The 27,920-nt window shown below is 41.1% G+C and overlaps 1 protein-coding gene across 1 annotated transcript; it reads left to right on the forward strand.

Moving 5' to 3' along the window:
• Positions 1-243: 243 nt before the first annotated feature.
• On the forward strand, positions 244-27,801 carry LOC122541792 (annexin A5-like). The gene is made up of 13 exons (XM_043678775.2): positions 244-361; positions 468-503; positions 5,971-6,058; positions 9,077-9,171; positions 10,746-10,859; positions 14,276-14,366; positions 17,746-17,825; positions 19,939-19,992; positions 21,225-21,318; positions 21,642-21,737; positions 23,359-23,417; positions 24,746-24,868; positions 26,544-27,801. Exons 2-13 carry the CDS (start codon positions 486-488, stop codon positions 26,601-26,603), a joined length of 972 nt encoding a protein of 323 aa, XP_043534710.2. The 5' UTR covers positions 244-361; positions 468-485; the 3' UTR covers positions 26,604-27,801.
• The last annotated feature ends 119 nt before the right edge of the window (positions 27,802-27,920 follow it).

The following is a 27,920-nucleotide window of genomic DNA, read 5'->3' on the forward strand; positions in this document are numbered from 1 at the left end:
TGTCAGTTCTTGCTATGCCTTGCAATTTGGAAGATTGTACCCATTTCAGAATTGGCGGATGTCATTTTAGGCTCTGTGCCAGTGAGAGCCAGTCCCAGGGAAACCCTTGCCTGAGAGACTGGATTCATTTGGCAATAACAACAGGAGTTCGGTACTGGTTTTATGTGCCTCCACAATAGCTTGGCGTTAGTAGCTTCTCATAGGCCATCTTCCCTTACAGGATAAATGTATTTAAATAGATTGCCAAACTCTCAACCAATCCCTAAGCAGCTTTCCCTCGAGAAAAGGCAGGCCTTTGATGGTGTGTTTTCTTTAATGAGCTACACAGTTTAGTTTTTTTCCATAGCCGCCCTTGAAGCAGGTTTGTCTATGTTTTGAAATGATTTAATATTTTCTTCATTAAAACATATTGAAGTACTTCAAGAAGACTGAAAAAGCTACATTAAATCGTGTGCTTTTTTAAACAGATTTTTTTCGAGTGAACCATGGCAGCCAAAGGCGTGGTAAGTAGAAACTGTAATAAATTTGTCAAGAAGGCAGCTTCGGTGTAATCTGAACAGTCTGCACTGATTTTCTTGCTCTAAATACGCACGGTGACTTTTTTTTCATCTGGAGAAAATGTGTAGGAGGTTAGGGAGTACGGATTAATGGTGCTGGAAGAGTACAGCAGTTCAGGCAGTGTCCAAGGAGCAGTAAAATCGACGTTTCGGGCAAAAGCCCTTCAGGTATAGTACAACACACTCAGCAGTGTTGTAATATCTCTATCACACGTTAATCTCCTTAGTTAAAAGGATACTTTTGTTTCCAAGGCAGCGTTTTTTTGACAATTGACTAAGTATAATGCTGATTCTAACAAAATGTTACTAGCTTCTAATCTTAGAACAGAACACCTTCACTGTGAGATGTTGCGTTAATTTAATATCCTGTTAGCCTTCGATAAGGGAAAGTCAACAAGTTTCCAATCCTGGGTGTTGTAGCAAATAGGCAAGGTGTCTAAATGCAGTTGATTATTACTGCCAATCATAGGCTTGAATGCAGAAACTAGTTTCTACAATATTCTTAGAGCTGGAAGTCTTTCCCTCTTTTTTTTTCAGATCTTTCTATGGTCTAAGCCACAATGTTGCTGAATAGGCAATCCTATTACTCCAATTGATTTCGCATTTGGGTCTTAATGCGAATGTGCGAATAGCCTTGACTCTACAACTGGAACAGCTAACCTTCATAAATGGATGGGTTTGGGCCGTTATTGGGTTGAGGTGATAGGCTGGAAAGCTGTGCAAACAAGGTTATTAAATGAACTGAATTGGCTCCAATTTTCCACTGGAATAAGGAAGTTGCAGTTATTGTCTCTGAGGGATTGGTTTGAACTAGTTGACAACCAGCTGTTCAATTAGGTAGCCAACTAATTGAGCTGGGGCTCATGTGGCTCTGTGGTAGTCTCCCTACCTTTGAGCCTGGGTGTCATAAACATCTAAGCAGGTTGACTTTTTTTTTTGGAAATATCTCTCCAACTCACTGGAGGGTTTTTGTGGTACTGTTTACCTCTGGTCTTGAAAGTCCAGGTTCAAGTTTTACTGTCATAGCATATTTGGATGTTTTGCTATTAAAATGACATCTAACCAACAGACTGAAAGACCAGTAATTTGCACTTGTTAATACTGCCACCAGCTCCAGCCTGACTTTAAGTTCTCTCTAATTTAATACTACACAACAATATCCCTCTAATGTCCCTACCTCTGGATCAAAATGTCTAGGTTGAAGTTGCATTTCCCTGGAGTGTTCTCCTGAAGTGGCCTTATTGTAATTACTCTTACCACAAGTTTCTGCTGCTGTAGTTTTAAGTACTCCAAGCTTTCTGCAAACCTTACTCCTCTGTTTTGTAGGAAAGTCTGTTCTCAAACAATTACTACCAAATGATACCCAATCATTACCTTGGTTTATGGAACTGAGCAGTTTGTAAACTGCTTCAGTGTTGTCTAGACAACTGTGTAATGTGCCAATAAATGCAGGAGAGTTAATGCTGTAAAGAGAGCTCCCTGACAGGACTTGAATTGTATGGAGGGCAAGACAAATGAACAAAAATATCCCTTAAATATATGGCATGTCCTAAAGTGTATGAAAGGTGCCCTTTTCATACTTTACTGAGAATGGGTGCTTTCGGCAAAGCCAGCATTTGTAGCCCATCCTAACTGGTATTTGAGGTGATTAGCAACATGTCTGTGTATTTGCAGATATTTTAGAAGGGCTGAGGATTTTCCACCAGTCTCGACAGTGATATGTCTTCAAGTTAGATATGTGGGTTCTTGTGGCAGTGTTTCTGCCTTTGGGACAGGAGACCTGTCTCTTGCCTGCTTCAGAGCTGAGTGTTAAGGCATCACCATTCATTTAATCACTGTGCCTACCACTCCTTCCCCTCCCCAATGTTGATAAGTGAGAAATTTAATGCCATTGGCTGAGATGGTCACACTCTCTCCATATTGTTTGGACCATGCTACATAGTTTAGTTCATTTATCAGTTATGATTGGCAGTGCAACCCTCCCTTTGACTGGCCTCTGTTCAGAATTTTTATGGTATCAGGTGCTCATTCAGCACTCCAATCACATTGCCATTGTGTAGTTCTGGAGGGAAGGTTAGATGAAAAAGTTGGAAGAAGATTATGAATTTAAACTGAACTGCAGATGCTGTAAATAAAACAAAATAGCTGGAAAAGCTCAGCAGGTCTGGCAACATTAGTGGAGAGAAATCAGTTAGTATTCAGGTCTCATGACCTTCATGGTCTTTCCTTTGGAAGAAGGTAGTGATTGGGAGGGATGTGAAACAGCAGTGGAGAGATCTTAAATCAATGATGTGGACTCGTGTGCAGATGTAGTTTGTGTTGGAGCAATGTCTGAGTTGGATGACACGACGAGGACTAATTTCCCTGCAGTGTCAGGCAGGGATAACCTCTTTATGGCAATCCACAAAATCATGGGGTGCATAGTAAAAATGAATAGCCAAGATGTTTTGGTCTTGGTGACTTTGACCAAGACACAGTCCTTTTTTTTAAATTCAAGACATTTTGCTCATGCATAGTAACAAATGGGAAGGAAACTAAACTATAGTGGTCACAACTTTGACAATCTAAAGTGTTCTAAGTTTTTTGTGGGGAATTGTCATGTAATGAGCATTATAACTGTTTGCTGCTTGGAATTAAAGAAACTGGCGTAATCTAACTGCTGAAATTAAGGTTGGCACAAACTTTTTTTCAAAGAAAAAGCATTCAGCTGGAATTGCTTTATTTTTCGAGTTGAACCATCCTCGATTAGCTAAGTTTTTTTTCCCTGTGGTGTTGGAGTGGGTGTCTTGTGATTCATGGTATGGGTTGTAGCTGCATCACAAGGCACTGAATCAGGGGGAAGTTGGAACTGCTGAGGATGGGTGTGGCAGGGACTCTGAATGGAGTCTGTGAAGTAATGATTCTTGACCCGACTGCAAGTTGTCTTGCCTGCGTCTGACAAATCATAGTGGCGACTGTCACTTCAGTCAAACGCAGGGATTTCTCATCGCTGATCTGTCAGCGTTTTAAGACTTTTTTTTCCCTGCGGCTTAATCCCTGCAAGGTCAGTGTGATGAGATTCTGATCGGACGTCGCTTGTTTCTGATCTCTGCACTGAACCCCACCCACTACTGTGACCCTGTCTGCCTTCACAATGAAGAAATAGATGTGTAGCCTCCCTCCGAGACCCTTTGATATGTTTACACAGCGCTAACATGCAGTAACTCCATAGTAGCTATAAAAGCTATATACCACCTCCGCTTGGAAAGTACTAATCTCAAACCACTCGACACACTTCACCCTTTTCTTTCCCATGGATAATTGGGTGGTAAATTCATGTTCACTTTAGTATCTTAAACTAAATTCCCAGATTGGCCTTTAGATCTAATTCTGCTAAATTATAACATCCCCAAGATCTGACCATGGGGTAGTGCTGGCCTAAGACTTGCTAATAACATCTGGCTGCAAGAGTTAATTTTAGCGACCAATGTTTTGCACACAGTCCAGAAGCAAAATTCTAATTTGCTCAGGTAAATCTATGCAAACACCAGCCATGTAAGGAAGTGATGTATTCAATTTTTCTAAGCTGGTACTCTGCACTATGTAAATGTGTTGATCCAGGACAGAAGTAAGGAAATACTAGTAGTGCATTTAGAATAGGATGCAGTCCAGTTCTAGTCGTGTTTTTTTGGCGGGGGGCGCTCTTCATTGCTGTAGAGAATGAACAATGATTGTGGGGGATGGAAGGCAGTGTCACGTGGAAAGCTTTCAGAAATCTTTCCCCTCCCCCACCACCACCACCTCCATGAGGAAATGATTGATTATTTAAAAAATTACTGATTTTTGGTGGAAGGGTCAGAACCAAAGGATGACTAAAAATAACTGCAAAACTAATTATTTCTTTTTTGAATTTATTTGGATGCCCAATCTGTGTAGTGCAAACCGGTTCCAATTTTTTTTCACTCAACTGTTCAGATTTGTTGTGGCACTTTTGGTACATCACTGAATTTGAACCTGGACCTTTTTTGGGTTCCTTCCACAGCAATGTGATATGATCATTCTTTATCAGAAGAGAGCTTGCAGGCTGAGCCTAAAATGATATTTTTGCAAGGGAAAGGCTGGCTTGGCAAAGGGAACTGGCTGCATTGCATTTGTCAAGAATGCACGTCCCAGACACCTTCCAGATGAAAGTGGTTTCTTACACTTCGTCTAGTTACTGTGTTTGCCACTCCAATTTCTAACTTTTTTTTCTACCTTGGGGAGAAGAGCAGTTAGTGTTGTGTAAAAGAGCTCCTGGTTGCCTGCCACTTTGACATGCTCCCTAGCTAACATTTCTGTCTTAAGCCAACTAGAGTACAAGCTGCAAAAACAGAGCCTGCTTGGTCTCATGGGGATCTATAACCTTCAGGACTCTAACAATTTCAGAACATGCCCCCACACTTTCATGTCTGCTACTCAGCCCCCATATCCCAGGTCCTGCCACGTAATGGGTTGCTTTCAGTTCAGACAAACCACTTTTAACAATACTGCCCGTATTATTACCCTTAGATTCCTGTCCTGGCTTACTATCAACAGCAATCACTTTGCTTATTTTTCTCCCTGGGTTCTCTCGCCATCTGCAAGGGCTCAATGGTTAGCATTTCTGCCTCTCACTACCAGGGACAGAGTTCAATTATAGCCCCAGGTGACTGTGGAGTTTCCCCACGGCAGTGTGGGCTTCCTCCCACAGTCCAAAGATGTGCCAACTCACTTGCAATGATAAATTGCCAACATGTTCAGGGATGTGCCACCTGAAATGCAGGATTATTGTGATAGGGTAGAGGGATGAGTCTGCATGGGATGCTGTTTAGAGATTTGGTGTAGATCTGCTGGGCTGAATGGCCTGTTTCCATATTGTAGAGATTTTTTTAAATTCCAGTCAGTGAGGTGTACCTAATTGTGCTGATTCTTCAGTGTGGTGCTCTATCAATGGCTGCATGGACATAGGAATTCAAGGTGATTCACCCCACTATTGCTTTTTTTGTCAAAAGCAATAAATACTAACCTTAGTGTGAAGAACACCTCTTTAAAATTGTTTTTTCATGGAGGCTGTAGTTAGGTGTAATTGGTCTCCCTAACTTTAGTGCAACTCCTGCAGTGCAACAGGTCTATCACCAAACCCTGATCTATCTCTCCATGTCCATGCAATCATTAACATTACTCACCTGTTTTCACTCCACCAAACAGGTGCTGGGTCTGCCATAACCATTCCTAACATGACCCTTCCTCAAATGAGTGCCTTGACAAGTAGGGTGTTTAATGAGTCTCCTACTGCCATCACTGAAGTGTTGATGTAGCCCCCAAGCTTCCCACCCATCATGGTTTAATCCACTTTGTGAAATGCATATAGAATTACAAAACCCTATGGGATATTAAATGACTTTTCTCTTTCTAGGGAAGGACCAGTGGTACAGTCTGTGACTATCCAGATTTTGATGCCAGCCAAGATGCTGAGGTGCTTCACAAGGCTATGAAAGGATTTGGTAAAGAGACTGCTCATATCTATCCTCTATGGCATCCCCTCTTTGTTTACTTCATCTTTCCCTCAGTTAGCATGACCTCTTACACTTGTATTGGTTAACTTCCCCAGTATAAACACCCATGTCTGCAGTCCCACTAGAATGGCCATTACTTCAATCATCTTGTTTCATTTGGGGTTTTATTGTTGTGTTGCTGGCTTTGAGCAGTCCCACAAATGGAAGCATTTTGCCCAGACCTTTCATGATTCTTGTCAGTAGTTTTTTTTTTTCTTTCCTTCATTGAGGTATTCGCCCTTGGGTGCCATTCTGAGTAAGTAAGCATCCTAAATGTGAGCAAGCCATCAAATTTTAAAATGTTTGCTGGGATGGTGGGTGGGGGTAGATGCTGGCTGGAAGCTAAAAACCAATCTGAATTGTTTTTATTCAACTTCCCAAATCTAAAATGTCAAAACAGTAACCTCTTGCTACTGCCTTGCCTAGGTTCAGTAATTTGTCTAGGCTTGTGGATTAAAACCTCAATGGTCCCTCCATGTAGGGTTTGGCACATTGTTCAACCATTGGCAATTACATTGTCAAGAGCTAATCTATGAATAATTTATTGCATCTCCAAATACTTCGTTTAAAATTGGGAAAAGTCTGTTTGGATTTGATGTTTGTCATTAAATTATATTCCCATCTTTAACTCCTCCCTTCAAGGGTACAACTACACTCTGCTTAAGTCAAGCACTGAATTAGTGTGTTAATATATAATGATGCAAAATAACTTGTTCTTGTGGAATTGACTAATTCTGCAGTTGTGGTGTGATGAAGAGCATCTCTAACAAATGTCACACTGCCACCACCCCTCCCACACCTTGTGCTCTAATCATTTGCTTGTCTCTCCTCCTCCTGGTATGGAATCTTCTGCTAATACTCTTGCTCAAGAATCACTGCATAACATTAGTGCTTTCACAGGGCATGCACAGATTCTTGGCCAACATATGGCATATTTCCATCCCATCAGGCATGCTGTTCTAGCACCCCTCCCATCAGTCCTTTCTGGATATTTTAACATGAGGGGAAAAACAAAACAAGTGTTCCAATTTGTAACCTGTTACTAATCCAAGAGGCTGATTTGGTCCCTAAAGATTGAGTAAATTTGTTTTTTCCAGAACACTACTGGTTTTCTCTGCAAGTAATTCGTTGTAATTTCAGAGCCCTTGTTCCAATGACTCTGGGGCAAAACTTTCGTTATTAGTGCCTTCTGACTAAAATGTGTTCAGATAGTTTTCAGTTAAATGTTCCTAATTTAACACTTTGTTTTTACTTGAGGTCCTGAATGCATTGGAGATACTTCATGTGGAATTGGCTAAGCTGGCATTTATGGCTATAGAAAATGGTCTGCTGGCTAGCTGCCTTTGGCAGCAACAAAGGCAAAATATTCCAAATGCTGGAGACACTCTGCAGGTCTGGCAGCATCTGTAGAGAGAATTAAAGTTTAAGTCCCATTATCATTCTTTAAACAGCCCTACTAGGTTCTATACCCCTCCGCTTCTGTCTACATATGCTGCCAGATATGCTGAGTTTCCCCTCCTCCATCCACTTTTTTTCAATGGAACAAACCAAGTGTTAAACAGGGTATGAATGTGGAAATCCAGCATGCAGGTGATCTAGGTGTTAGTGCATGAGTCAAAGTTAGTGTGTAAGGTGCAACATCTCATCAAGATGACAGGTGGGATGCTATTTGTGAGGAATTTAAAATGTTGGCTTCAGCCCTAGAGGGTGAGACTACATTTCAATATTGTATGTAGTTTTGACTTTATCTAAGCCAAGATATAAACTCATTTGGAGACATGGAATGAGGAAATTTTGTATAAGTTGGCCATCCATGTGGGGTGTTAGTTTGAGAGGGATGCCTTTCAGAGGGTTGGTGTAGACTTGATGGGCTAAATGTCTGCTTCCACACTGGAAGGATTCTGATCTGTGACAGGCCAAGTTTGCTTTCACTGGAGTTTGAGTGACTAGATTCAAGTGCTTAAGACCATGAATGGTCATGACAAGATGGATGTGAAAAACTTTTATTTCCTCTTGGAAGGCCCTGTTGCAAAAGGTGACTTAAGTGTTTTAAGGCAGATGAGAAATTAAGGTTCACTTTCAAACGACTCCAGGCAGTAGACAGACTTTTTAAAAAAAGACTGAGTACAGGGCTAATTGGAGCTAAAATAGTTTTGGGAGTGCAATGGTGGAATAGACTTGAGGGACCAAATGGCCTGTTTTGCTCCTAATGTTCTTAGACCACTACAGCCCTTAGTGTGGGGAGACCATGCTGTTGAATGTCATGTCAAGGTCTTTGACCCAGTGAAGGAATGGCAGTTTCACTATCGGTATTCCTCCAGGATAAGCATGTGGCTTGGAGGCTGGTGGTGGTCTTGGGTATTTTACTACCCTTGTCATTCTGGATGGTGTTGGAAGATCTTGTCTAAGAACCTTGGTGAATTTCTGCAATGCATCTTGTAGATATTGCTGCTACTGAGTGGCAGTTTACACTGTTGGAGGGAGACCCTATTGAAGACGATGGATGTGGTGCCAATCATGTGGACTAGTTTCTTTCTGAAGAGTTGAGCTGATTGAGTGAGTGGTTTTGGAGCTACACTAAGCCAGCAAGTAGGAAGTATTCCATCACTTATGCCTTCTAGATGGTGGGCTGGAATATGGGCAATGAGACTGAGTTGCTAACCTCTGACCCTGTTCTTGTATCTGCAGTCATTATGGCTCATCCAATTCCTAGTTAATGGAAATCCCTCAGTCATTCAAGCAATAGTAGTTGCTGGAGTCTAGGACAGTACCCTGAGGAACTCTTGCAATATATGTAGCCTGAAATGATTGACCAACAGCTGTTGCCCACTTATCCAGCTGTTCTGCTCTCGAAGGGTCTGATTACAAAATCCTATTGAGATTTAACTTGTCCACTTAATCTCTTGGGAATGTGGTTTTTTCCCCTCTGTAATACACTTGCAAATAAAGACTGGCCTTATTTTACAGGAACTGATGAGGATGTCATATTGGATATACTGGCTCAGCGAAGTAACAATCAAAGGCAGCAGATCATTCGTGCCTATAAAACTGTAGTTGGAAAAGTAAGTCATAGCTAACTGTATTGATTATCTGTTTGCTGATTCCACTAATGGAATTTGCAAACATGTGTGTATGGGGGGGGCCAAGTACTTGTCGTCTTCACGTTTGGTCTCCTGTGTCATCTACCTTGACTTTCTGGACTGATCAGGTTCCACACTCCCTCCCCTTCATTCTCACCCACCCCCATCATCCCATTTGTGGGTATTGTCACACAGCAGGATTGTGCTAAACTGTCTGGTGCCCCTGAAGTCAAAATGAGTTGCACTTGCCTTATTTGTACTCTCCCAACTGTCCAGTCTGGTTAGCAATGTTCAGCCTGGAGATGGCTACTCTCCAGAGCTGCCTCCTTTCTTCAACCTTTCATTGCTCATCAAAAACTCAACCCATACATTAACTCAAGTCCTGATCACTCATTTCTGCTGTACACAATGACCTATCCTGTCATCTTAGTGCCTCACTTCCTAAAATCTTGTCTTTGTTCAGATTCCTTTGATATCGCTCCTCATCTCTAACCTTTTTTATTAGCCTTATCTATTAACTGAGGGGAAAATAAACCAAAAAACTGGAAATCTGCAACAGAGATTTCTGGAGAAACTCAGCAGGTCTGGCAGCATCTTGGAGAGAAGCAGAGTTAATGTTTCTGATTCAGAACAGATCCAAAGGGTTACTGCAATGTTTGTGCTCTCTAGATGCTGCCAGACTAGCTGAGTTTCTCCAGCAATTTGAGCTTTTTCTTAACTCTACACTCTCTAGAAAAGTCAGTGTTTAATACCCATCATTCTGAGCTGAGAAATGCTTGCCTCTGGCAAAGGATATGGTCACTCTCTTTCTAATGAAGTGTAGTGAATTTCCCAAGTTATTGGTATTGATCAGATGTGGCAGATTAGTCTGGTATACTGCCTTCTAAATCTGCCATGTCACTAGTGCAATCAAATTGTAATTTTGTGCTCAAATACTCCAATTTCTCTGCGTTTGAAGCGAGGGAAATGAATGGGTGGACAGGCATTCATCAGCGTGATCCATTTGCCTGATTTACCTGTTTGACATGATGCTAGTGGTCAATGTATGGATAATTAATGACTTCCATAAAGCCAGTGGCTTCCTGGATCTTAATATTGCAAGAGATAGCTTTCTCAATGGCTGCCACAGTCACAGACCAAAGCAGTGACCTGGCTCTTGTTAAACTTTCCACCATTCTCTTCCCTTTGGATGTTAAGGAAATCTGGTGAAAGGTGATGAAAGTCTAGCTTTGTCCACCCTTGGTGTGTGGTTATGCAAACCTGACTGATTCATCAAGCTAAAGTGCAGCCTTGCTACTTTATCTAGTTAAGTGTATCAGTGCCAATGTTCAGGCCATCCAAGGTTTGGATATCCTATTTCATGAGTACAATAGTGGAAATTCCAGGTTATTTGAAATTTAATTGTTGCACTGCAAATAAGCCACACCATATCTTCAAAAGAAAGTTAGGGCAGTTATGGTATGTAATTGCTATGTCTTTAGATTCTTTTTCAGAATTGCTGTTCATAACTTGGCAGCTCTGAATTCATGTTGCTAATCCATTGTTTGTTGCCACAGGACTTGATTGATGATTTGAAATCTGAGCTGTCTGGGAAGTTTGAATCCCTGATTGTTGCCCTCCTCCTTCCTCCAGAACGCTACGATGCCAAGGAATTGCATGATGCTCTCAAGGTAACTATGATCCCACCTGACATGTGAAGGAAAGATTGACCAACTTGTTCCTGTGGTCAGTAGATGCTATATTTCAGAATTGACAATCTGCAGGCTTGTCTTGCATTTGCAACATGACTTGGTTCACTTCCTGCTCCGACTGTGTCTCTCCCCTCTTTGATCTCCTTACATTTCCTTGATCTTGCCTTTTCTGTTACACTATGCAGGCTTTTAGAACCTAAGTTGGCATTCCCTAACCACAGCCTCCTGGCTCCTTTCCCTCTTGCATTTTAACTTCATGTCCTGCACTCTGGATAGTGGTCCTTCAGTTGGCCTTTCCAGTAAGGGGTAGGTCTTGCTTTCTTTATTTCAACTGTTTGATGTTGTTGTGCTTTGAGTCTGTCTTTTTTTTTCCATGTCAATATTTGTTTTATATGGGCGTGCTATAAAATGACTAGCTTGTTGATGGGCACCCAAGTAGCTTTGCCAACACTTCAAGTTGGTGACAACTGTCCTGTGACCGAATGCTTCAGTGCAGTAATGTTTATTTGGACAGAACCTTGCTCTCCTATAGCAGTAAATGTTTTGTCTTGCTGTACACCTTGGACTCTGTTTTAGTCCAGGCTATTGATAGGGAGTTAACTGTTTGTGTCAGACCACCTTCCTTAGCCAGAAACACTCCAGTTCAGCAGATGGCATAACAATACCCTCTTGATGAGAACTAGTGCTCTGGAAAATGAAAACCGGGACTTCCCCTCTTTCAATTGATTTGACAGTCCAGTCTCTACCCATTTCTCCACATGAGAAGTTTGTTTTTTTTAAATAGGAGCCCTATTTTAGTAGGGGAGGAAGAAGGGTGTGAACATGGAGAATATAGAACAGTACAGCACAGAACAGGCCCTTCAGCCCATGTTGTGCTGACCATTGATCCTCATGTGAGGTAAACCTAATGTACAAACTCTCAAGTTTCTGTGACCATATGCATGTCCAGCAGTCTCTTAAATATCCCCAATGACCCCTCTTCCACAACTGCTGGCAACACATTCCATGCTCTCTCAACTCTGCATAAAGAACCCACCTCTGACATCCCCTCTATATTTTCCACCAAACAACAGCTTAAAACCATGACCCCTTGTGTTAACAATTTCTGCCCTGGGGAAAAAGTTTCTGGCTACAACTCTATCTATGCCTCTGATTATCTTGTACACCTCAATTAGGTCCCCTCTCTTCATTTTTTTCCAATGAAAAAAGTCTGAGCTCAGTCAACCTCTCTTCATAAGATAAGCCCTCCATTCCAGGCAGCATCCTGGTAAACCTCCTCTGAACCCTCTCCAAAGCATCCACATCTTTCCTATAATAGGGCAACCAGAACTGGACACAGTATTCCAAGTGCGGTCTAACCAAAGTTTTATAGAGCTGCAACAAGATCTCACGGCTCTTAAACTCAATCTCCCTGTTAATGAAAGCCAAAACACCATATGCTTTCTTAACCCTGTCCACCTGGGTGGCAATTTTAAGGGATCTATGTACCTGCACACCAGATCCCGCTGTTCCTCCACACTGCCAAGAATCATCCTGTACTCAACTTTCAAATTTACATCTATCCAGGTTGAACTCCATCTGCCACCCCTCAGCCCAACTCTGCATCCTGTCAATGTCACGCTGCAGCCTACAACAGTCCTCTATACTGTCAACAACACCTCCAACCTTTGTGTCATCTGCAAACTTGTTAACCCAGGCTTCAATCTCCTCATCCAAGTCATTAATAAAAATTACAAAGAGTAGAGGCCCAAGAACAGAGCCCTGTGGAACACCACTCACCACTGACTTCCCAGCAGAATATTTTCCTTCCACTACCACTCGCCATCTTCTGTCGACCAGCCAATTCTGTATCCAGACAGCTAAATTTCCCTGTATCCCATTCCTCCTGACCTTCTGAACGAGCCTACCATGGAGAACCTTATCAAATGTCTTGCTGAAGTCCATATACACCACATCCACTGCTTGACTCTCATCAACTTGTCTAGTAACATCCTCAAAGAACTCCAAATATTTGTGAGGCATGCCCTGCCCCTCACAAAGCCGTGCTGACTGCATTTAATCAAGCCATGCTCTTCTAGATGGTCATAAATCCTAACCCTCAGAATCCTTTCTAACACCTTTCAGATGACAGATGTGGAACTGACTGGTCTAATTGCTGGGGATTTCCCTATTTCCTTTCTTGAAGAGAGGAATTACATTTGCCTCTCTCCAGTCCTCAGGTACGACTCTGTTGGAGAGCAAGGATGCAAAGATCTTCAAGCGGCAAAGCAGTCGCATTTCTCGCTTCCCAAAGCAGCCGAGGACAAACCTGGTCTAGCCCAGGCGACTTGTCTATCTTAATGTTTGTCAAAACTTTCAGCACATCAGCTTCCTCAATCTCTATCCGTTCCAGCATGCTGCTCCTCAATGGTTTCATTCACTACAAGGTCCTTACTTTAGTAAGACAGAAGCAAAAAACTCATTTAGGGCTTCCCCTACCTCCTCAGACTCTATACCACAAGTACCCTATGCTATCCCTGATCGGCCCTACTCTTTCTTTGATCATTCTTATTCCTCACGTACGTGTAAAATGCATTTGGATTCTCCCTAATCCTTCTTGCCAAGCCTCCTTGGTGCCCCCTCCTGGCTCTTCTCAGACCATTTTTGAGCTCCTTCCTTGCCTGCCTGTAATCCTCTAGAGCTGAGCAAGACCCTTGCTTACTCCACCTTGCGTAAGCTGCCTTCTTTATTTTGACAAGAAGCTCCTCCACTCTTGTCATCCAAGGTTCCTTTACCTTACCCCTTCTTGCCTGTCTCAGAGGAACACATTTATGCATCACTCGCAACAACTGTTCCTTAAACAGTCTCCACATGTCTGTAGTGGCCTTTCCATGGAACAATTGCTCCCAGTCTGTTTCCCAACACGTCTGATAGTATCATAGTTTCCTTTTCCCCAATTAAATATCCTCCCATTGTCTGCTTCTCCTCTTCTCCATATCTATGGGGACAATTGAGCCTGCTTTAGATAAATAAAGAGCACAACTTTTAAGCTACCATAGTAATTGAGACATGTCAGACTTGAGCAGATTTTGGATCGAGTTTATTGATATACATACATCACTGGAAGACACTACACTGACTCCATTAGTGATTTTGAGAGCGATACCTCTTTTGGAATAATAAAATACCAAAAATCAGCAGACATGCTATATTTCTCCAGTTGTTAGCCCCTTTTATTATTGGTGATTTAATATTGTTGTACTGAAATGTTAAATTGTGCAGCATGTTTTTAGCACTGCTAACATCAATTATTAAAGTTAACTTATTTTATTGACCTGTGTATTTGGTAACATGTGAAGTGTTGTCCGATTCATGTTTATTCAAACGTTAACCTTCCGATTTTGATGCTTTTATAGGGTGCTGGAACATATGAGGATGTCTTGATTGAAATCTTAGCATCTCGCAACAATGCACAAATTCAACAGATTGTCCAAGTTTATAAAGAAGGTACACCAATATTTGACTGAAGCAATTGCTATTTATAGCTCTATTAAAGCAACCTCTCCAATTGTTCTTCAGGCTAATTTTCCTTAGTGAGGAAATAGTTCAATATGGTTATTCAAAATGATCATTGGAAAAAAAGAACTATGTTATGAAGGGTTTCAGTATATTAGTGTTCAGAATGAACTCCAGTACCCCATGTCCAATCTCCATGAAGCCAGTAGGAAGATCCCAAGCTACTTCTGTCATGAAGTAGTTGTATTGACCTCAGTCAGAAGTGATGGGGCACTGCAATTGGGGGAAATCACCAGCCATCCTATTCCTGATTCCTTCCTCCTCCACCCGCCCCACCCTTCCTGATCGAAACTTGTTTGGATTTTTCCCTTTTGTGTATACTTGGTAAATACAAAAGTGGTTAAAATGCCAGCTATTTCTGCCTACCAACTGAGGAGTTGGGTTTGTAAATGACCCTTCCTGACCTAGATTTGAGTTGGTCCAGTCATATGGAGTACATGGCTAAAATTACAACAATTTCAGAAACCCCATACTCAAACTTGATAAAATCCTGTTCCTAGCTCCCTGGAATTTGAGCAGAAAGTGTCCCTTCACTGTCTTAGCTGGTGGATGGAGCTTTTTGATTCACTCATCATGGGCATCACTGGCTGGACAGCCATTATTGCCCATCCCTAGCTGCCCTTGAATGGAGTGCCTTTGATCATTTCAATGGGCAATTGAGTCAATGACGATGGGTCTGGAGTCAGGTGGGTCAGCAAGTGAGGATGGCAGATTTCCTTGCCTAATAAACACCAGTGAGACAGATGGGTTTTCCTAAATAGTTTCACTATTATAGTTAGGTTTTCTCTTAATTCCAGATTGTAAAAAAAAAAAGAATTCAAATTTCACCATCTGGTGTGGCAGGATTTGAACCCCAGATTAACAGCTGGATTTCTGGATTAATAGCCTAGGGGAAATACCACTAGGCCATCTCCTCCCCTAAAGGATTGCATATGGTCAATCTCTAGCTTCATCAAACACCCATCTAAAGGCTAGACTCTGAAGAGCAAGTCAAACCCAAACTCTAGAACAACTTGCTAAAGTTGCTTGATCTGGCCTACATGACTGACTAGTGCAGGGCATTGAAGGGTTCAGTGAAAACCCGCTGCTGAGAAAGCAGGAAATGCTACTTTACCAACTGACTCCTTATTGGAAAGGACTAATATTATATCAACTGATGGTACTACTTGGAAAGTCCAATTTCCAGTTAAAAGCTGGCTTGCAACATTGTGACGAATTGCAAACTATTTTACAAGGCCAGAGTTTGCTTTAACAAAATCTCCTACATAAGAGTTGGAAACAAAGCTCAGCTATCTAAACATAAAATCTGCATCTTAAAGCACAGCATATAAAGTTTCAACCAGTTTCCCACTTATCTGCTATCTGGGCTCCAATTTGGAGAAATGTTAGCCTTCTAGCAAATAATTCAATTTTAATTGGCTTTTTAAAATTGCAGAGCCTAATAGGAATACACTTAACCTGAGTGTTCAACTTCTTCAGCTTTTTTAAAACCAACATTTCTTCTAGTTTTGAAACTTCCATGATACTTTTTTCCACTTTTTTTCCCAACTATGGTGACACTTATTTTCGCTCTGGTTCTTGGCCTCCTGAGGCAAATTTTCCTCTAATCCCAGTTAGATCTTGATTATCCCTAAATGTTCAATCTCTGGGTTTCCTCAGCAAAAATTGCTTTTTATCCTGAACTGAAAATAAGCCAATGGCGTTAAATGTGTACACTGCCTGTTTTATAAACATTAACATTTAAACAGCTTTTGTCCAGTGGTTTGCAGTCACCTGACCTTTTGGAACAGTAACCCAACCTATAACTACCTTTTTAGGTGTATAACTGTCTACCAACAGTGCCGTGCAACTATTCTGAAGTCCAAACACAAGTGTTAATGTAATAGGTTTTTGTCATTGTTGTTTGGTCATATTACAAGACCATGGTACTTTATATCTATGGATAGTCATAGTCAGATGTACTATGAAACAGACCCTTTGGTCTAACCCATCCATGCTGATCAGATATCCTAATCTAGTCCCACTTGCCAGCATTTGGCCCATGTCCCCCTAAACCCTTCCTATTCATGTACCCATCCAAATGCCTTTCTTAAAATGTTGTAATTGTACCAGCCTCCACCACTTCCTCCGGCAGTTCATTCCACACATGCACCACCCTCTGCAAAAGTTGCCTCTTAGGTCCCTTTTATATTTTTCCCTCTTCCCCTAATCTATATCTTCTAGTTCTGGACTCTCCCACCTCAGGAATTTGTATTACAGCTGCTAGCATTGAAAGATTTGCAACAATGGAGAGATTTTTTTATTAATTCCCCCCCCCTCCTCCCTAATTAACCAGGCCATGTTGTGCTACTTAATATATACCCCTCAACACACACTCTTACTGACTTTTTTATTGTCATTTTTTTGCTCCTGAGCTGATGGAGTAGTTTGGTGGGGTACTTTTTTGCTTTCAGTCTCACAAGGCCGATTTCTCTAAATTCAAATCTATCTGTCCCTAGTACTTTCCACAATCGGTTTGGTTAAACTTCAGTATTACTGCAGTTCCAATGTTTCTGGTTTTTTCCACTTGTCACCCACCCAGATATTAATTCCACATTAGGTACAAAGTGAGTTTGGAATTCTGCTGAACTTGCCTTTAACAGCATAATTGCAGGAGGGGACCAAAATAAACTTTTTGGTTGGTTTTTAACAAACCAAAACAAACTCTTGGAAAAGCTTAGGTCCGGCAGCATCTGGAGAGAAATTTAGATAACTTGAGTGACCCTTTCTCAGTACATGGGCTAGAAGTTGAGCCCCACCATTCCCAGAGATGTTTGGAGGAAAGATCCTTTGAACTGAAACATTGATATCTCCCAACAGATGCTGCCAGACCTGTTGAGCTCTTCCAGCTATTTCTGGTTTACAGAATCTGCAGTTATTTTAGTTCTCCATTTTTCTTTTGTTCCACTGATTCTCAACTCATCATTCATTAAGAATGAAAGTACCAACAATACTACAAGTATCTGCTGATAGTGTGTATTTTGTCATTTTTAATAGTATAAATCCAGCAATCCTTGGATAAACTCTCAGTAACTTTCTAGCCTCCCTCTCTATTTTGACTAGTGGGTTCCTATTTACTTGTAGTAGAACTTGTCAGCTGATGGTTCTATTTATCTCATGCATTTGGGTACCAGTGGCCATGGTATATGGCAACTTTATTGAAGTTCTGTAATGAGTATCTTTATCAGAGTGCATTCCTCCATTTCTGCAATTTTTTTTTACTCCATTCACCACTTGGCTCTATCAGCTTCTCTTGATTTTTCTTTTCCAGATTTTGAATCTGATTTGGAGGAGGATATCTGCTCTGATACATCCAGTTACTTTCAACGTGTTCTGGTTTCTTTAGTTCAGGTAACTATATTATCTCTATCACTTTTTAAACCTAGGCATTTTTCACAAATTTCAAGATGGCATGGGAAAAAATTTTATTTGCTAGAACTTCCTGTTGGACAAGCTTCATATTTGTGGAACATTGAGAATTGGTCATAGAGTTTAACCTACCTACTTTTTTAAATTCACTATAGCAACCTGGTTACTAATATCAGGCAGTGAACATAGCAATACAAAGGTTATTAAACAACTTGCTACAGCCATTTTTGGGGCCAGTAATCACCTCTCTGCTTAAATGTTAAGGTACATAATAAACAGGGAATTCCAGCAGCAGTGGTGAGCAAATTTCCTTCAGATAGAAGGACAACAGGAGCAAGGTGTCAAAGTTGAACTCCACCATTCAGAAATCCCAATGTCCTCTGACCCAGGATAAAAGCAAGGCTTCCTTAGTCTTTTTTTTTTAAACAACACACTTGTGATACATGTTCGTTCTCTTTCTATATTGTGTGAGATGCCTCTGCTCCTAGGAAAGACTAGGACCCAAAGACACAGCCTCAGTCCTAAAGAGTCCCTCCATGCTGAGATGAATTTCCTCAACCAGAGGATTTTCCCTCTGGAACTCATTGCTGCAGAGGGCTGTGGAGGCCAAGTCACTGAGTGTATTTAAGATGGGGTTTTTCATTTATTCTGGGAAGAAGGCAGGAGAGTGGGTTGACAAACATTGAGCCTATTTTACCATTCAATCATGGCCGATGGTCTAGTTCTACTCCATTCAGCCCATATGTCTATGAACTTGTGCAAGTCAAACATTTTGGACAATATTCTCAGACTACCACAATTGTTTGATTCTTTGCCTCCTAATTTGTAGCTCGCTGGTTACTTTGCTCCTCAGCTTTTTTTGTACTCTTTGGATTTTACTGTGTTTTTTAAAAATATCAATGAAGTTTGAGTCCACTTTTCCACAGAAGTGGAGAGAGCAGCTTTGAGAGCTTGTAGCAAGCTTCTGAAAAGTCTTGCTTCTGTTTCACTCCCCTCAGTCAGTGTTAAACTGCAGCCTGACCATGGCTATATATGCTTGTGTGGCCTGTGCCTGTAAGAAATTCCTCCAGAAATTGCTGCTTACATGACTTCTATGGAGGACATCATTTCAATTTAGTTCTTTTCAACCTGCAAACAACTCCTCACCACTTTTTTTTTTCCCTTAACCTTTTTTCAGCACATAGTCCAAAAGATGTGATCTCAAGGCTGTGGAATAGTTCAAAACTCTGATCCAGCTTGGTTTCAAAGTTGGAACCAGTGCCTGAACTCCATTGCTGTCAGCACCAGAAAACCCAATGCTGCCATCTGGTGGCTAGATGTCATAGCAATGTTGGATAAATTTGAGTGTCCGGAATATTTCCTTTGCATACCACTAATTATCTGTCATTATCAAACAAATGATAGTGAACCCTCCAAGATTCTACAACTTGGTGTGACCACTTGAAATAAGTATACTTTAAAAGGTCTATGACCCAGATTATGTTCTAAGATTTAATTTATCTATCTACCTGCTTTTTAAATTTTCTAGCAGGTGTTCTCTAGTCTTGGTAGAACTTTCTTCTGTTTGAGGGGACGATCGGCCACTCAACACTTGTCAGTGAAGCCAGACTCCAGCAGTTTTGATTCAAATGCTCTCACTCTCCAGTGTCTGGAATGTGCTCCTTTTTACTTGTGATTGGCTCATGAATTAACTTTTTTTTTCCCCTGAATTACCATGTTATCCAGGCAGAAGTGTTTTATGTCCCAAGACCAATTGCTTATTTGACACTAAGTGATCCTAAATTGAACAGTCTGCCTTCTGAGAAAGGAAGCAACTTCTTTGCAAACCCCTGTTTGCAGATTGTAATGGAAAATGAGTCCTAATTAGATTAGGAATAGTTTCTATAGAATAAGATAGATACAACTGTACTAAGCAATGTAGCAGCAGCAAGTTAATCGATAGAGATGTTCCTAGAATCTCCAGTCGGCCACAAAAACAATATTTCTGGCATTTCCCAATGCATGTTGTTTAAAATGTTTTTGCTGTATTTTCTCATGACTGCCAGTGATCAAGGGTGACTTTTTAATTGCGTTTTTTTTTTGAAAAAACACTTAGGGTAACCGTGATGAAGGGGGTGTAGATGCTTCTCAAGCAGAAGATGATGCTAAGGTGAGATGTACATATATTACAGAGCAGCAAACCTTATCACTTCATTAATACAACTTCTCATCCACTTGCCTGTCTCCTTGGAAAGTCAAAGTAAGGAGGGAAATGATGGTCTATTCTTTAATGTCTGGGTCTGTATTAGCATGATGCCACAGGTCTTTTGTATGCAAATCCCATCCACACATGGAAGATGGCACTGTTGGGTGGCACTGACTCTTTGCTAGACATTAAACAGATCTAGCATCCACTCAGTGCTTTGGGACATCAAAATTGTATTCTACCTCATTGCCTGGTGTATCTTTCTGGCAAACTCCCTTCTATTTCTGTCTCGCAAGGAGATCAAATGTAGATCAATGAAGAGTTCAGGGAGTAACACAAAGTACATCTTAAAAATAGCCCAAGGTAAAGCCACACCTACTGCTTTCATGCAATAGACTAAGCCTACTGATTCCACACTCAGTAGATTGGGCCAGATTACTCCAATCAGTGGCATCCACTATGATTTTAAAAGCGGTCAGTCCTGCCACATGTGAAGGGTGATTCAACAACTTGTTGGAGGGTCCACAAATTTCTCTATTCTGAGAGGGGGCAGGGGGGAAAGCCCAGCACATCAATGTAAAAGATGCTCCTATCTGTGAGGTCCTGAACATCACATGCCAACTCTGCAACTAGGGGTGCACTGCAAGGGGCAGGAGTGACCATCTCCAAGAGAATCTAATCATAGCCCCTTGTATTCCACAGTTGAACCCACTTGATGTGCAGGTGCCCACCACCATCATCCACACTTCATATTCAAACTCTTTGGTATCTCACTATTGCAGTAGTGTGTACCATCTACAAGATGGACTGCACAGAAATTCACCAAGCCTCTGACAGCACCTTACAAATCCATGGTGACTGCTATCTATCTGAATGGATGAGGGCAGCTGAGATGTAGCAATGCTTTTTCTGATTTTTGCTTCCTGAAACCTGAATCATAACTTGGAATGATATTAATTCTGGGTTTTGACCCAGTGACAGAAGGAACACTTCTTCCTAAGTGGTACTGACTGTGTGCCCATGCCCCAGTGACTGTAGTTTGTTGCCCCCTCCAGAGTAAATTTTTACATGTGCAATAAATGTGGCCTAGCCTGCAATGTCCACATTCTGAATACAAACATTGTGGAAGGTATTGTTTGTATGTAGCTACACCATGTATGATTCTCCACTGAAATTTTGCCTCTTTCCAAATAAAGGCTCTCTATGAAGCTGGTGAAAATGCTTGGGGCACAGATGAAGAAAAATTCATTGCTATTCTCTGTTCAAGGAGTGTTCCTCATTTATTAGCAGGTATTAATGAACAAGCAATCTCATCAAACCTAGGAGAAAATATATTTGAGGGTCAAGATGTAGGAGTAGTCAAGATTAGTTTGCAGCAATGCAATTACAAAATGTGCACTCTAATTGCTGATTCAATTGTCTTATGAGCAAGTATAATTGCCACAATTGGTTTGTAGCTAATAATAGCTGCTATTTAACATTCAGTCAATAGCATTCATTTAAATTAATTTCCATTGTGATTTGACTAAGCAACTGGCAGAACCTGTTCTGAATGCTTTGCCATTAGCAGAAAGCTAATCTACTTTGTTATTTATACTCCTGTGTGCATGCAGTCTTTGACGAGTATCAGAAAGTGTATGACATTGACCTTGAAGATAGCATCGGCAGTGAATGTTCTGGCAGTCTGCAGCAAGTTATGTTGGCCATTGGTAAGGCATTTCAAGTGAAAACCTCAATTAAAGATTCTATTAATTAATCAGAGCTATAAAAAAGTCAGCTATCATTTGAAGTGGAGTAGAAATGAATCTTATGTGGGTGTAGAGCACAAAGCAGTGAGCAACAAATGCCCATTTCACTATAATCTTGTCTTTGTGAAACAGTTTACTGTTTAATAATCATGGGTTTTTGCATTGTTTAAAATGACTTGACTTGAACTGGAGATCTTACTTGCCACTTAAATTCATATCCACTCTAGCCATTATTTCCCACTAAATTTTGCTTAGTTAAGTCTTGTAACATTTGCCTTGAACATGATTAGATTAGATTACATTAGTGTGGAAACAGTCCCTTCAGCCCAACAAGTCCACACCGACCCCTTGAAGTGCAATGATCCCATACCCCTACATTTACCCCTTACCTAACACTATGGGCAATTTAGCATGGCCAATTCACCTGACCTGCACATCTTTGGACTGTGGGAGGAAACCCACGCAGATACGGGGAGAACGTGCAAACTCCACAGTCAGTCGCCTGAGGTGGGAATTGAACCTGGGTCTCTGGTGCTGAGAGGCAGCAGTGCTAACCACTGTGCCACAGTGTTGCCCACCAATGTGTACATTCATAACAATAATTACATTCATAGCAGTCAACTATTGTTATATAAATTGCTCTAACCTTTTTGACTCTAAGTATTCCTCAGCCAATGGAAGGAAAAATTCCAACATACTAGAGCTTTGTTTGGATATTAACCTTTCTAGTCTTGAAACCACTTTTTTCACTTGTCCACCTCCCCCAGTTTGCTTGAGCTCTCCTTTTGAGAAATGTTAACTGTTTTCTATTGCTTTCTGGCTTCTACCAAAAAATTCCCATCCTCCTGTGGGGCAAGTGGAACTACACGTGCTTCAGAATTGGAGGGTTTTTTTGGGTGGGGGGGAAAGGTGGGTCCTCAACATGCAAATACTTGTGTTTACAAAATCCCTTGTTAATGCTAATTTAAGTTCTGACATGAATATTTTCTTGTGATTTTAAATTTCATACTGTATGTCAACTAACAAATCAATTGATGTGCATAATCCAGAGCTGAACCCATTTCACAGCCTGTGTGAAGAGGAGATTGGCACTTTCCAATCTGATCAATCAATGGAGTATGACTGCAAAGGCTTTAACTGATTGGTTTTTTTTAATATTGCAGACCTACGGAATTATTAAATAGTAACTTTTTAACCCAAACTAGATTCTATAGCATTTTAGGCAGCTACAAATTGAAGTGTGCAAAGATCATCCAGCAGACTTGCTGCTATTCATTTGTACTAAAATATACAGGACCTGTCTCCTCTGCTGGACAACAGTGGTTTGCTTCTATTGAGAAGACTTGTCTTAAACCAAATTGTCTATTGCACAATGAGTCTCAAACTTGAGAACTAGGAGACCATGATCCCTTCTGCTGCAATCAGGAATATTGAATGCTACTCACTGTATTTAACACTTTTTTTTTCAGGTCTATTGTACAACAAAAATAGCTTGCAAATGACTAATTGATAGCAAGGCTGTAATAAATGTTTGCTAGCTGTGTATTACAATTGACAATAGCTTGTCCCTTTTTGTTTTCAGTCAAATGTGTGAAGAATACCCCAGCCTATTTTGCAGAAAAGCTTTATAATGCAATGAAGGTAAGTCTGGCAGCACTTGCTCTTGTCAAAGTTGAGCTTTTTGTCAACTGTTCATTTGCAACTTCCCCTGCACAAAGTTGTCTAAGTCTTTTTTTTGTTCACCAACTCAGCTGTAACCTTGTTACCTTTTCTTAAAGCCATGATTTATTGGGTTTTTTCAGTTTTGGCTCTGATCACTTTGTTTAATTTCTACTTGCTTTCCTTCACCCCTGACACCTTGCCTTAATGAAGCTTTTGCCAGTGTCTAAATGTTATCTTGGACACTGACCATCTCCAGCAAAGCCCTGATCATCTTGATACCTGGGCCTCTGTTACTTTCCTATTCTTGGTGTTGACCTGAAGTCTAAGCACTCTGCCTTGAGGGTTGGAGATTTGCCAACAGTGTGCTGCAATGGACTAGTTCTGGGGGGTGTCTGTTCAGAAACAGACACCAACACCCCTTTAGATCTCACTATAATTTTCAAAGTTTGTGCGAAGATTTGTAGCTCGGGTGCTCGTTGCTGTGGTTCTGTTCGCCGAGCTGGAAGTTTTTGTTGCAAACGTTTCGTCCCCTGGCTAGTGACATCAGTGCTTGGGAGCCTCCTGCGAAGTGCTTCTTTGATGTTTCCTCTGGTGTTTATAGTGGTCTGTCCCTGCCGCTTCCGGTTGTCAGTTTCAGCTGTCCGCTGTAGTGGTTGGTATATTGGGTCCAGGTCGATGTGTTTGTTGATGGAGTTTGTGGATGAATGCCATGCCTCTAGGAATTCCCTGACTGTTCTGTCTGACTTGCCCTATGATAGTAATGTTGTCCTTAATAGCCACACACACAGACAACAAGCAACATGAATTCGACTGGGACAACACTACTATCATAGGGCAAGCCAGACCGAGAACAGCCAGGGAATTCCTAGAGGCATGGCATTCATCCACAAACTCCATCAACAAACACATCGACCTGGACCCAATATACCAACCACTACAGCGGACAGCTGAAACTGACAACCGGAAGCGGCAGGGACAGACCACTATAAACACTGAAGGAAACATCAAAGAAGCGCTTCGCAGGAGGCTCCCAAGCACTGATGTCGCCTAGCCAGGGGATGAAACGTTTGCAACAAAAACTTCCAGCTCGGCGAACAGAACCACAACTCGCTATAATTAGAGGGGCCCAAGGTTATCTTTGGATTCTGGGCAAGTAGGTGATTGTGTAGCGAATTCTTTTTTATAAATTATCCTAGCCAGTCCAGAGTCCTCATGTCTCTCTAGTTGTACACAGCAGGACAGTCTTTTACTGTTGGGCTCTGATCTGTTTCTTTTATGATTTAATGGCTTGCCCTGATTAAAAATAGGGTGCTGGAACAGATGACAACACTCTGGTGAGAATTATGGTGTCTCGATCTGAAGTTGACCTGGTGGAAATCAAAGCTATTTATAAATCAAAATATGAGAACACCCTTCATTCTTCAATTGAGGTAAGTTGTAAATGTGATGCTACTGCCTCCTAGTGGTATTTTCCCTTTGGCTGAAAAGTAATATTTAACTAGGCACTGTACAAGCAGTTTTTTTTGACAACTGCATTCCAAGCCAAACAATTTAAGTTTGTTTTTGTTTTTTTCACTTCTGTAGTGTGGGACCTGAAAGTCTTCAATGTGCTGATTTTTAGTTGAGCTTTTGGCACTAGTGGTCATGGGTGTATTAAATATTTTGTAATCAACCTGTTTTGTTATCCACTTCCCTCCTGGAGGAGGTGGGATTTGGGCAGTGCCTAGGCTGAGGGGTTCTTGTGGCCCAGTACTCATGTTGCTTTCTCCACCACCCCCAAAGGAGTCTCCCATTACAAAACTACTCTTTGCCTTAAATTGGCTACTGCATCCAGATTCATGATTTGGAGATGCTGGTTTTGGACTGGGGTGTACAAAGTTTTTAAAAAATCACACCACCAGATTTTAGTCAGACAGGTTTATTTGGAAGCACTAGCTTTGAGTGCTGCTCCTTCATCAGGACACCACTACCTGGTGAAGGAACAGTGCTCCGAAAGCTAGTGCTTCCAAATAAACCTGTCTGACTATAACCTGGTGGTGTGATTTTTAACTTAATCCAGGTTCATATTTGATCAAATCCATTACATTTAGTTTAATGTTAAATAAGTCATATGACTTCCCACCTTGTCCAACTGAATAGGTAATAAGAGCAATGTTCTCTAGCAACTTTCCCTAGTGTCAGAGGCCTAGTGGTGACCTTGTAGAGGTTTATAAAATCAGGAAGGTGAATAGCATTCACAGTCAAGATCTTTCCCAAGATTGGAAAGTCCAAAACTAGAGGGCATAGGTATAAGGTGAGAGGAGAAAGATTTAAAAGGGACCCAACAGGCAACGTTTTAGATTAGGTTAGATTACATTAGATTAGATTACATTAGTGTGGAAGCAGGCCCTTCGGCCCAACAAGTCCACACCAACCTGCCGAAGCGCAACCCACCCATACCATAGCCCTACACTTACCCCCTTACCTAACACTACAGGCAATTTAGAATGGCCAATTCACCTGACCTGCACATCCTTGGACTGTGGGAGGAAACCAGAGCACCTGGAGGAAACCCACGCAGACACGGGGAGAATGTGCAAACTCCACACAGACAGTTGCCTGAGGCGGGAATTGAACCTGGGTCTCTGGCGCTGTGAGGCAGCAGTGCTAACCACTGTGCCACCGTGCTGCCCACTAAACCCAGAGGTTTTAAACCCAGAGGTTAGTGCATGTAGGCAATACACGGTGGTGGGTATCTGTACCACATTGCAAGCAGAGGTGGGAGAGGCAGGCACAGATGCATCTGGACAGATGCATGAGTAGGTAGGGAGTAGAGGGATACCAATGCTTAAGAACTGGCGACCAGGTTTAGATAGATTTGGATCGGCTCAGAGGGTCGAAGGACCTGTTCCTGGGCTGTAAACTTTCTCTTTGCCGGAGGAAGTGGTAGAGACTTGTATAATTACAACGCCATCTGATGGCTTGAATAGGAAAGATTTGGAGGGATGTGGGCCAAGTGCAGGCAAATGCTTTACTCGTTGCAAAAGTTGGAAGAAAATGGGGAAAGAATGGTGTGGGAGTCTGTGCTTACCTCTGGTTAATAACAATTGATATTTCTACCCACAGGGAGATACAGGTGGGGACTATAGAGATACCCTCGTGAAACTGTGTGGTGGCAATGATTGATGGATAGATATTTTGGCTTTTCTCTCCAGATCAGCAGATGGACCACAAGGCAAATGTTTCTAATTGTCTTTTTAATAGCTTAAAAAGCCAACAATCCTCTGTATAGCTACAATAGTTGCAATGAATGGATTATGGCTCCACTATAATATTGAGGATGCAATTGTATACATTAAATGTAAGATTTGCTTTTTAAAGTCCTTGCTCATGGAGTGGTCTCCATCCACATTTACTTCATGTAATTCCTGCCATCTAAATGAAGCCCACTCCATGAGTTGAAATGACATACTTTGGAATGATGAATGGAAAGATATCTTTTTTAATGTAATCAATCTAGTTTGTTTTTGCATTCCACTAAACAATGTAGACAGCAAATTAACAAGGTGTTCATTAGACTTGGCCATGATTAAACCCACACATGCTGTTTTCTAATTTAGTCTTTGGATAAACACCCATTTACATGTTTAATCTAATCTTGTATCTCAAATATGTACACAAACCTAACTGTGGAAATGTTTTATCTCCATGCCAAGAAACAGAAGCTAAATCTTTCCTTCAATGGTGGAGTTGTTTCTCTATCCTATAGAATCAATAAATGAAGAAACATAATTGCTGCATGTGAAAGGAACCTCTTCTGAAATAATAATTAATCATAGACTGGCTTGTTTAAACCAGCACTAGATTGCATTTTTCTCTCCTAGCTGTTTTTTTTTCCCTTCCACTGAAGGTGATCACATTAAACACTAATTCCTCTGGTCTTATTGGGTTCCTGTCCCAGCAAGTTTAAAATTACTTGCAGAATTTCATTCCTTGTACAAATCTGGTAATTTATCATTTGATAAATTATGTAATGTACAAAATATTGCAATAAGTCTATATTGGACACTCTCTCTCTCAATGGCTGTTAACCCTGGTCAAAGTCACTGTCCTGTTCTGCATAATGCCATGGAGTTGTGAAGTTGACTATGGGAGGTGCAAACTGTGGAAGTGTAAATAATGAAGTCATACATTTAGTGTATGCCCAAGGATAACTAATTGGCTGAGATCCACTTTTGCTGGTTCCATGTTTTCATTCTCCTATTATGCAACTAATGTTGTTCATATCAAATGTCCAAAGTTGGTTATTCCTTAGCTTAGAATGTATACAACTCATACCTTTGTAATGGTGCTCCTAGAGAAATAAAATTCATCTGGAAAATTATTCCATGGTTTCCTTTCTTTGGTACTACCAATTTTGTTTGACTTTTTACCTTTACCTACCTCTCCTCTTGCTTACCTGTTCCCTCTTTCAAAATAAAATGAATGGTAGGAAGCACAATA

This window comes from Chiloscyllium plagiosum, unplaced genomic scaffold (genome assembly GCF_037043375.1).
Source record: "Chiloscyllium plagiosum isolate Xiang-an unplaced genomic scaffold, Cpla_swu_hap1 HiC_scaffold_43, whole genome shotgun sequence".
In the NCBI taxonomy this organism is placed as follows: domain Eukaryota; kingdom Metazoa; phylum Chordata; class Chondrichthyes; order Orectolobiformes; family Hemiscylliidae; genus Chiloscyllium; species Chiloscyllium plagiosum.